Below are 12332 nucleotides of genomic sequence, written 5' to 3' on the forward strand. Positions count from 1 at the left end.
AATCAGTAATCTAGACTTGGAATATAAGTCCACACTTGGAATAACTGCTCCTGCAAGGAGCTTTATTTCATACAGATGCTCATTAACTCTTCCTCACGTGTGTTTAACATGTTAAATGTGCAAATAGAGTACCATGGGCCCCCAATATATCACACACACAAGTGCTTGTTCCTTATCTGTGTGTGTGTGGCGAGTTCCACCGGCGCACAGCCTCCCTCCTCCTTGCGCGCTGACCTGTTTCTGTGCGTTTATGCCAACTTCTGTCACTTTGAAGGTTTTACCCACCAGACAAAGCAGCCCATCTGTGATGGACTACTTTCCAGGAAGTCAAGATGAGGCTACTTTTGCGAGAAAAAGCAAAGAGAACCTCAAGTTAGAGGTTGAACTAGCAACAGCCCGTCGGTAAAACATTGAATACATCCTTCTCAAAAATGAACGAACGTTTCAAAGAAAACCCAAAGTCTAATCCTTCCAAAACTGATTCCAAAGCCGAGTCAAACATTGGCATCAGAGCCAGCGGTCCTTCACACACGACTATGCTGAGGGAGGACCGCTGCAGCCCTGACTGCCGTTAGCCTCGGAGCTCGGCTGATTGTCCTCTCAACTTCTGAAATAGTTTTTTTAAAATTACGCATTAAATCGGTAAATGGACCACATAGTGACGCTTAAAAGTATAATATTCTCGCCTCAAATGATGTTAAAGCATACTTTTATAGAACAGCATCAACAGAAAGAGAACTTTTAACACTCAATGGAGTGCTCCATTGAAAGCTGCTGCAGCTGCAGTGCATGCTACTGTTGTGCTTTCTCCAGCGTCGCGCAGCTTTGTCGTCACGCCCTCAAGACCTCGCCCGCTTTCCATCCAGACATTCAAATCACATCTCTGCGTTGTGATTGGCCCGCCAGATTTAGGGCCTGGGGCACTGATTGAGGCTAGACCAAACTCACAGGCAAAAATCATTTTGGCCGCTGGCGGGTGGGGCTAGTTTACTAGGCTAGTCGCTATGTCCTCCAGTAGCCTAGGGTTAGCCCAAGATAACCTGAGCCACTATAACTACAAGCTTTATCAATGAAGAAAAGGTCAAGGCAAAATGTTTAAAGAAGACAGGGTGGAGGTGCAGGGGTTAGGCGCCCATGGACAGAGGCTTTGGTCCTCAACATGGCTATCACAGGCTCAAGTCCCAGCCTGCTGACCTTTGCCATGTGTATTCCCCTTCTCTCTAATCCCATTTCCTGTCTGCCTACTTTCGAAAATAACAAAATATAAAGGCCACAAGAATCTAAAAATAACCTCTAATAGTAGACAGGGTGTCTGCCTCACAGACTAAAACTGGTAGTTGGTTAAACAGTATGCTTTTGGACCATCTCAGATAACTAGAGAGGGTGGGTTCTAGGAACCACAAGTAATCCACTGTTAAAACAGTGTTTAGGATCTTTAGGGAGATGTCCACCCTCCTCCCAACAGTTTTAATTAGGTTTAGCTCCAGGTGGTTCTCAGTGCAGTAAACCAAGTCAGATGACACTGGTGTCATCTGTAAACCTCAGGAGTTTCACAAACTGTGAGTTTGGGAAACAGACACAGAGCAAGCCTGCAACTTGTGATGCTAATGCGTCCTCTACCACCCATGCAGGACAGTTAAGCTCTATGAATGCAGTTCACAAGTCGCATACATTTGGAAATGTGAACGACGATTTTACACACAAAAAATAAATACATCGGAATAGAGCATATCCAAATAGACATAATATTGATAAGATAACTGCTGAGTCAGCATCCATGGTTGAAGCTGTGGCTGTCCTGGAGTTTTATGTACAGCACCATCGATAAAGCCACTGAGACCACAGACCATGTCATCCTACGCAACTTTCCAGCACCTGTTTTAAAAAACTCAGTCTAAACAACCTGAGATAAAAGCATCAGTAATAAATACTTACTAAAAAAAAGGCCTTTAACTAAACTAACTGACCCTACCATTGCTTTGTTTTCCCTCTTAATAATGAACCTTTTCCCATAAAGCTGCAACTGCTCTTTCTCCGTTAAGAGCTCTGTAAGTTATGGATTGCATTTGTTTTTCCCTCTCCCAGGACCAAACCCTGTGCTTTTCTTTAAATTTGCACATTGACATTTCAAACTGTCAAGACAAGGAATTTAAGCCACCTAAGTGAACAGCAATGAAATAGTTCAATGCCCTTTTGAATATAAACCGTGCTTTTCAAAACATTCATACCCTGAATCCTTTTTCAATTGTTTTATTAGACCTTTGAAATAATACATAACCTGAAGTGAATAAAAATGGTTGATCAGTTTTAAGAAAAAATGTGTATATGTGTTTTACATCCGTTCAGAGTGTCAGCAAATAGCCTGTTTCATATTCTATATCTATACAGTGACAATGACAAAAAAGGAAATCAGTCTGTCTCATTTTATCTCATAATCAGTGATAAGATGTAGACCTAGAGCACTAGGAAACAAAAAAAACAAAATAAGATGGGCAGTCTTCCATCCTGTTCTGATGCTTCTGACATGAGGAGAGACTGTGACAAAAAGTTGGGTGGGTACAACAGAAAAGACAAGGTGAGTAAAGTGCAAAGACAGAAAAGTGGAAAAGGCCTTTCAGGCATCTATAATGTGCCGCTGGGGGAGCGGCCTTGATGAATTATGGATGTTCCCCTGAACAGTGAGAGAACAGGCCAGCAAAGTCGCCTGCAGACTCAAAGATATTTTACCCTGTAAAAGACTGCAGCTTAAAATCGATATAATAATTTAAAAAAATCATACAGAACACTCTAAGCTTCAGTTACAATGAGTTGGGCAGCACCAGGCGAAAAGGAAAGTCTGTTATAGGTCCACAGATTCTTTCTAAATCATCCCGTTTATCTCTGCAGTGCTGCTGTACTCCTCCTCCTCCTCACGTCAATACCTAAAGCACCTTACCCACGCAATGGCCCATACATAATGGCATATAAATAGAGAGATATACACACTCAGACTGGGTTAAGAGGCCGAATGCATAACATGAGATGACTGATATCTCTAGATAAACTAAGAAATCTGCTCCTGCCCATCATCCTGTGGACTGTTTCTTGTCCACACTCACAGCAGAAGAAGCCAGAATCTCATGTTAATCAATCCCAAAAAGCTACTTTCCATCCTTGTCTTTTAGTTATTATCATCATCCATAGGGATGATATTTACTTAAGCGGTATTACATTCTTGTTTCACAGACAAAATTATAATCAGAACAAGCTAGGATATAGTGTATACAAAGGGACCCATTTCATTTCTTCCTTTCAAATATCAACATTTTTTCTTAAACCAGAGCTATTTTATGCTTTATGGCGTTTTCAATCCAGGTGTTGTTTAAACAAATATGCATAAATTGAAAATGGTGTAATCTTTGCCCAAAAGTTACCCTCAGGCATTTTTTTTTCTGCCTTTGCAAAATTATCTGGTAACAACATGATTTTCTGTCTCAAATGCTCATTAGTTATCAGCTGAAGTAAAATTATATAAATTTAATCTAACAGCCTAAAGAATGGTGTTGATAACAAGTTACTGAAAAATTTATTTTGGTGAAGTAAAGTCTCCAAAATAAAATGATGGCATTTCCATAAAGGTTTCCATTTTTAGCGTTTGTAATAATTAAATCATGACTCTTTCTATAGGTTTAGGTTTGCACTGATTCTAAAAATTTTTAATCATTTTTTTAAAGACAGCCATCAATTTTAAACTTTAAACCAATTATTTGGCTAAAAATAATAAAAAAAAAAACTACTTTTTTCAGTTATCTTTTGCTGTGAAGCAGTTTCCTCAGTTTATTTTTCTGTGACAATCTCAATCAACTTGCATTTCTGTAATTGTTTGAATAATAATTTTTGATTTTCTCAAAATATCTAGAGAAGAAAGCTTTTCCACTGTACATTTCAACGACAGATAAACGAGTGTTGGAGTTTATGATCGTTAGTTCTTTGTGTCTATGTCGACCTGTGAAATGACAGATACCAACAGCCACTGGATATAATAACTGGTACTCCCTCAACCACATAAGAACAACCAGGTATAGGCAATATATGGATATTCTGCCTATTGCATATACTAACACATGTATACTAGAAAATGTCTAAGCAGTATCAAGAAGAAAATAAAATTAGCTTAGATATAATCTGAGGCTTCTGCCTGAGATTTTAGAGATCCAGGAGGGTCTGTCCCATCTAAAACTTTTAGGATTTAATTGCAGCTGGCAAAGAAGACATCAAACAAAAACCCTAATTATTATGAGTCATTCGAAGACGGAAAAACGCATCTCTGAAGTCGGACCTCATTATTGAACACTGGTCTATAGTCGTTGTCATATAAGGCAGAAAAATAAAACAACATTATTGTTTTGTTTATGAGGCAAATTTTCAAAACTCATCAACATACATTAGCTTAATACCTGACTGATAAAGATTTTAAGACTCCATCACAATGAGGATACATGTGCTTCTCCTTAAAGATGAATGCACAAGTGTCTTAACATGCGTGCAACTTATCCTCCCTCCCCGCGAGGGAGGACATCAGATATTATTTAGTCAGGCTAACAAGCATCAGTGATTTTATATTCTCTATATAAATAACATCTGTTTCTGTCTGTGATCAATTCTCTGCAGCTAACTAAGCAGTCTGCTTCTTCACTGCTTCAGCCTGGGCCACAGACTAAATCACCGAGTGCAAAAGAACACCGAGCTCCACCCTGAGTCCTCATCCCAGAAGACAAACAACTCCTCCTTCCTCTTGCCCTGTGCTGGCATGCATTGAGACCCATGAGACGTGCACACTTTCCTTCTTACCCTTGCGTTTGTAGAGCCACAGCATACAGCTTCGGAACACAGACATGGGACAGGGCATGGAGGAGGTGAGAGAGACGGAGGGCCCATGGACCCTCGAGACGTAGGTGAAAAAGAGGGTGCTGGATGTGAGGGTGTGAAGGCGTGGATGATAGCAGAATGAACACAAACTGAGAAATGGACGGGCAGCGATGAAGGAGATTAAGAAGAAATTAGTTAAAGACCTGACGGATAATTTGGGTGTTAAAAAAAAAATCTAATAGGAAAACTGTGTCAGAAAAGAAAGGAGGAAGATTGACTGAACAGGAAGGGTTGGGTCCTTTCCTTTGAGCTGAATAGTTGTTTAAAAGTGAGCAGCATCAGTGGTGCAGAAACAGCATCAGCATCAGCCAGGAGAGACCTGAGCTCAGCTCCAGCCTCAGCACTATTCACTCATTATTCCCAGAGGCACACATGAGCAGCAGTCGTCCTCCATAAGCAGAGACAAAGAAAAGGGATTTACTTGCTCTCGCTGTTCCGGAGGAATGAGGAAAAAAAAAAAAAGGAAAAAGATCCTGTTTATCTACAAAGATATGCCACAATAACCTGGAGCAGTTATTAAGAAAAGCAGGAAATTGCTCTGATACAAGAAGTCCGCCTTAACTCTGCATTGATGCCTGTGTGTTCACGCGCTTCCTGGCTTTAGAGCAAACCAATCCAAGTCTTTAGAAGGTGGGGAGGGAGAGAGTAGAGAGAGAGGGGGAGAGAGAGGCTAAATGAAGAGCACAGATGGATGCCAGAAAGATCTCTGAGACCAAGGCAGAGATGGATGCCAGAAGCAGAGCAGAGGACACCTCACCTTGAAAGTGGAAAGTCTTCTGGTCCACAGTGATGGTGAATGTGCTGTCGTCTTCGTCATCTATTCCGATCACAGCTCCCTGAGCACACAGAGAGGAAGACAGGCGGTCACACAGGCAGACACGTCATACTCCACTTCCTAAACCCATGCCCTCCCTCCACATGTCCCAGCAGCCTTCTATTAGCTCCTATTACTCAATTAACCTTCAGTGAAACTCGCTTTTTCCCCTTTAACTCCAAACTGTATTTCTTACTTATGCCTTTGAATGCAGCCTTTTGGAACATGGAACAGCGATACAAGGGAGAGGAAAGAAGGGGGGTGTGGGTGTGGAGAGAAGAAGGGAAGGGTGGAGGAATATAGACGGCACCAGGAAGAAAGGAAAAAAAAAAAAAAAAAAAAAAAAGCATCACAGGGATACAGCCCACTGGCTGGCTGGGACATTTAATTCTGCAACAGAAGCAGGGCGTGTGATCCAAAGCTGAGGCACAACTGGACAGTTTGGAAGAAATGACACTAGAAGTTGTGAAATATTTTCCAGACCTTTTCAAATGTACTCCTTTTGTTTGCTTAATGTTAGTCAAGTTCTTTGCAGGCCAGAAAACTGACCATGGCTAAGAAGTAATCATTATAATTTCTCTCTAAAAACATTGTTCTATTCCTCCTTATAATGTTGGACGTTACTTGAGAAGCAAAATAAAATATTATGTTTCCATTAAATATAAACTTGGTCTATAATGAAATGAGAAGGTAAAAGTCATTTTTTTAAAAGTCACTTCAATTCATCAATACCGTGCTTATTTTTTAACCTAACTCCAGTGACACAGTTCCTATCCGTATATGTACACATAAAACCATTATGTAAGTAATGACATAAGATCAATTAAATACATTCCGCAAGTTTTGATACATGGAGGAGTGATTGGTTCATGTCAGCGACTGTATTTCCTTTTACCAGTATGAAGCATAAAGTGAACTTGGCTGCACTGTTTAATAAAATGTTTTACTTAATGTGATCCAACTGGAATGTATGTTATTGAAATTGAATCTGTATACATGACTGGAGTGAAGTGACTTGAAATGTTTGTAAAGACAATCTTCCTTTTGAATTTGTACTATATAAAATAATTCAATATGCAGAAAACTATATGGTATTCAAAGCGAACATAAACTTATATAATCTTAAAGGAAAGTGAAACAGATGATGAACCACAATCAGTTTCACAAACACACTTTCCATTTAAAAATTTCAAATGAATCCAGGTTTACAGTCTGTTCCAAATCAACCACACCCCTGGGAGATGCAGATTAAAAGCTGTGACCTGATTTTAACAACATATTTCAGTGAGTAACAGTAGGCTAATGTTGATTTTTACATTAAAGGAATAGTACATCCAAAACATGATTAGCCTTCATTTTCTACTCACCCCCATACTGAACAACACCCTGGAGTACTTTTTTGATATCTCAAATGCATCTGGAGATCTGGGAGGCTTCTTGCTGTCTGCTGACATTCAAATAATGGAGGTCTATGGCGCCCGAGACAGAAAGGTCCATAAAAGTCCACAAAAAACGTGTCAATATTCCTCCATACTGCTCGTCCAATGTATTCCAAGTGTCCTGAGGGGGTAGCATCCAGAATTTACTCGAAACGAAGTCATTTAGAATGTTTTTAGAGCATAAACAGTAGTGTATAGGATTTCCTGAAAGCGCGCGCGGGCGCGTTCATGACGCTACGGAAGCCGGCAGACCAAGCCAGATGAAAGTGCGCATTCAGCGTCTGCTCTGCCAATAATGCAAGCGTAGAAGAAGAAATGTGCTGTTTACCTGTGCAAAGAAAGAAACAACGAAAGAAAAATGTCTGAGGACTTCAGTGTTGAGGAAGAGCATGAGTTCTTTGCCGAGCTGAATGCGCTGGCTTGGTCTGCCGGCTTCCGTAGCGTCGGGAGCGCGCATGTGCGCGCTTTCAGGAAATCCTATACACTACTGTTTATGCGCTAAAAACATTCTAAATGACTTCGTTTCGAGTAAATTCTGGATGCTACCCACTCAGGACACTTGGAATACATTGGACGAGCAGTATGGAGGAATATTGACACGTTTTTGTGGACTTTTATGGACCTTTCTGTCTCGGTCACCATAGACCTCCATTATTTGAATGTCAGCAGACAGCAAGAAGCCTCCCAGATCTCCAGATGCATTTGAGATATCAAAAAAGTACTCCAGAGTGTTGTTCAGCATGGGGGTGAGTAGAAAATGAAGGCTAATCATGTTTTGGATGTACTATTCCTTTAAAACAAGCTAGAAACCCGATTAGGATCCAATATAGAATGTGTGGAAGGGGATAAACATTAGGATGATGGTGAAAAGGCCTTTCAAACTAAAAACCTGAAGCTCATTACTAAGATTCATCACAAAAAAAAAAAAAAACTTTTTCAAACTGGCAGTTAAAATGGGGATTTGACTGTTGTAATACTAAACTTTTTTGCATTTACTGTTAAAAAGGGTATAAACATTTTAACACGTTTTATAAGAGGTGATAAAAAAAAACAGATATTCAAATTCCAAAGTGTGAAAAATTTCTATTTTTGTCAAGATTGGCACTTCCTTTACATCCTTTAAAAAGAAAAAAAAAAACTAGTTTCATCTTTTCAAAACATTTCTTAAACCACTAATGTGTTCAAAGTCAAAAGTCTAATTCAGCACATCCCTAAAATGTCACCAAGGATGGTTATTCTATAACCTGACCTCTATTTCTTTTGGTTGTAATTTATTTAATTCTGAAAGCTGAATAATAAAATATCTCAAGTACCATTTAATTGTATATATTTCTTTTCAATTACACCCAATTGCTCCTAGTTGGGGGTTAATTGGCCATTAAATTGGCCTGTTGACTCTTAAAATATATTTTCTTCTTTGATTGAACCAAAGTAACTGAGTGGCCTTGGCTGGTGGATAGGATTTATTTAAAATGTCAGAGAACCACATTTGGTTAGTAACATTTTTAAAAAGGAGTGAAATAACCACCTCCCAGTCAGATTCATTCTTTTGTTTTTCTCCATGTCCTAAATATTCACTTACAGATATCAGTGTTAGGTTCAAGATTCCCTCTGTGTATATTTAGAAATATCAGAATCAGCCTCTAAAGCCACTGGCATCAAATTAATACTACAGCTACCAAAGAAACTGCTCTGAGAACTGAGAACAAACAACATTTTACACCATCCTTTCACTACAAATGGCAGAAGACACTTCCTCCCATATATAAGAACCAATGCAAAATTAATAAAACAGCTGTTGCCCTTTCAGATTCATCAAGTTGAATTTCGGCTAGGCTTTGCCGCATTTATTTACAGAACACTTCTCGAAAAAACATACTGTCAGATATTATTAATCTGCAGCCACACAAAAAGCAGAAGTAAACAAACACACTTTCTGTTTAATGTGATCTACTCTGTTGTGTCTGCTATCTAAAGTGAAACATCGATTGGGTCACTTTAATGATCAGCAATTACACAACACTTGGACCAGCAGGCGGATCATTGTAAAGAGAACCTTCACACCAAAAGCCAGACATAAATATCAGAGATAACTGTAGCTACGCACCAATCAGTGATACAATGAAGGTGGAGAACATCTTATTTACTCAGACATTCTAGAGATTTAACCACAGCTGACCTGAAGATTTATGAGAAACACTATTATTTATTTATTAATCTGTTAAAACAGAAACCATCCTAGTCCTGCTATATTAAAACCCCAACATAAAAACATCTTATGTATTAAACTGAGGCAGTGGGATATTTGCTGTCCTCTAGTGGATAAAACTGAACATAGAAAGCAGACTGGATTGAGGTAAAAGCCCGCCCCCTGCTGTAAATGGTCAATTCCTGCTGCCCTAAGTATTTTTTTTTCCCATGGTGGAAAATGCAGGTCAGCAAACATTTTAAGACAGACCAAACACCAAAAACAGTGCTTTGTGATTCTTACTCTGAGTCGCACGCAGCCTCTTCTGGATCCTCGCATCATTTTGTCCTTAGACTGTAAAACAAGAACACAAATTAACTGTGTGGAAAAAAAGAAGCAAAAATACAGTACAAGCTTAGATTTACTCAATAAATTATCAAATCGGTTAAGAGGCTGGTTTTAAGCTACACCAAGGCTCTGAGAAGTTATTGTCCAAACAGCAACATATATATATATATATTTTTTTGCTTTATATCAATCAGCAGTTTAAAATACTGTTAATGACATGATGCAAAACATTTTTTTTAGAGTTACAAGATACTTTCCTTGCATAAAGTAACACAACACCTCCCCTTCCCCACCTAGATGTATAATATGTTATCTTTGTGTTATTTTTAATAATATAGATTTAGGGGAAATTTTGGTCTACAGAAGCTTGCTTATATCAGATGTAATTTGACTCATTTTTTGGCTAAACTCGGACCAATTTCCAATATTAATATCATATCCCTATAATGTATGAATGAAAATTCTCCAGGACAGAGTTATATTTTAGGGAAACTATAGGTGAACTTTTGAGCCGGAATACCAACTACCATGTTTTGCACAAAAACAACAACATACATTCCTAAAAGAGCAACCAGCAATAAAAACATGGTGGCGGAGGGAATAGGCACTCAAGCGACTTTCCACCAGATAGAAATGAATATTTTGTCGAAGTGGGTCAAGTTATGAAGGGTTCAGAATACTAGGATATCAGCTAAGAGGCTGCAGATCATGGGTTTTATATTCTCCTTCACAGTGACCCTAATTTATCTTTTAAATAAAAAAATAAAACACTTAACACGCCTATAGATTTCTAAAAACATCTGTAAGGTAGAAGATAGCATACTGCATAGGGAAGAGATATGCTGATAGACTTCTATCAAGGAAGACTTACGTTGTCATAAAAGCTTAGTTTAATGACACAATCATGCTAGGAGTTGTTAAACCTGATCAGTTTTGAACCCCTATATAATGCTCTACTTAGGGGTTAAGACAGACATTTGTGCAAACTGTGCTGTATATCCATGCAAATTGTCCAGGGTTGATATCTGGGCAATAAGGCACCATCCTGCTGGAACCTCCACGTGTATTTACTGTGAAATTATCAAACAAAACAATTATCTGTTTCAAGGCTCTAAACTCGTCAGCATATCAGTTGCAGATGAATCAGGTGGGGTGGGGGGGGTTTGGTGCTGGCAGTGGTGCAGGAATACAGTAAAAAAAACTAAAAGTTTCTTATTTTCAACATGGTGATATGGCATCGTTTCCATTACTATTTATCTTTCAAACTCCCACTGGAAACAAACGTATAATGCGTAGTAGTGGGGAGTAGTTTATGAGCGTCTGTAATAAGTAAAGCTGCTCGTAGTAGAATTTATTGCATGTGTGGACTTTTGGCAGAATAATGACGCCATAATTGTAGTTTAACCAAACTGCAGGTAACCGGGAGATCAGGATTTTACCACTATATTGTCTTTACCAAGCTAGTCCTCATGGGAAATGTTTTCCTACAGGCAAAACAATACAGATTTTGTCCACTGGGGGGAGCCAGTGGTGTATGCACACAGTCTTTACTTTATTCAATTAAAAGAATTGTGCTATGATTAATGTTCACACCTCTATAGACATTTTCTTTCAAAGAAGTTGCCTAAAACATCAGGGGTGTCTATAAAAAATAAAGGTAAATAATTACAACTTTCAACAAATCTGGTGCACTGAATAAAAGTACAAATGCTGTTACTGTGCTCATATGTTTATTTATTTGATAAATTAGGAGCAAAAAAGTGTTTCAAATTCAAAGTTGTTTATTTTTTTCAATCAATGGTTTTCTATTTAAATGTGATTAAAATATTTAAATCCAGTCCCACTACTAAATTCTATCTTGGCTTTCATTAGTGTCATGTCATTTAAATTAGAAGTGATACAAAGCAAACCAAAGCCTATTAAAATCAAGAGTGCAGGTATGTTTATCCAAACTTTTATAGTTTTTCTTTATTGCTTTCCCATATCAATACTGAATTTATTTTTTGAATGACCTAGTTCAACAAGCAAGAACCCACAACCTGCTCATATATGATGCTTTCACAGATATCAACTCTATAGTAGTAGGTAAATGATGTGTACCTTTGAAACAGCGACAATTAAATATTAACTATTTCAGGTTTTTCTTACTCTTTAATAAGAAAATTTTAAATGAATCATATATATTGGCCAGTGTTCTCCACACAACTTTCACACACCAAGAGTACAGTCTGTAGACTTCAGTCACTTCATGTCTTGACTGAACAGACAGTAAAAATGAATACAGAAGCTTAAAAGGAAATAAACCTATAGAAAACATGGGTGTGTTTACTGTTTTTTCTTTTTAAACAGCACACCCTCCATGGATGATCTAAGACATGGGCCAGTGCCCATGTAGAACTGGCCCAGGGCCCTGTTATGGCTCCTGTAATTATATGCAATAGCACAGAAACCATATTTTATTGGTTCCTTAGATCAATTTATTTTATGTTTTTTTTTAGTACCTTTAAAGTTTTATTTCAAGAATGATTTAAAAATGAAGGTGTTGCCCTTTAAACGTCAGTCATATTGAGACAGGATCACAGTGTGAGGGGTGCACTGATTTCCTTTTTCTAACTGATAACACATCTTTCAAATA

At 38.3% G+C, this 12332-nt stretch overlaps 1 protein-coding gene across 2 annotated transcripts in view; it reads right to left on the reverse strand.

Moving 5' to 3' along the window:
- osbpl9 (oxysterol binding protein-like 9) overlaps positions 1-12332 on the reverse strand; it is a 49909-nt gene that overhangs the window by 35221 nt on the left and 2356 nt on the right. For both annotated transcript variants that reach the window (XM_038281108.1, XM_038281107.1), the window contains exons 2-3: positions 9653-9703; positions 5666-5744 (exon numbers count right to left, since the gene is read on the reverse strand). In XM_038281108.1, the coding sequence (XP_038137036.1) occupies positions 5666-5744; positions 9653-9703 (130 nt within the window). The remainder of the gene's footprint in view (positions 1-5665; positions 5745-9652; positions 9704-12332) is intronic.

The sequence above is a fragment of the Cyprinodon tularosa genome, unplaced genomic scaffold (genome assembly GCF_016077235.1).
Source record: "Cyprinodon tularosa strain WSP-4 unplaced genomic scaffold, ASM1607723v1 ctg167, whole genome shotgun sequence".
Classification (NCBI taxonomy): domain Eukaryota; kingdom Metazoa; phylum Chordata; class Actinopteri; order Cyprinodontiformes; family Cyprinodontidae; genus Cyprinodon; species Cyprinodon tularosa.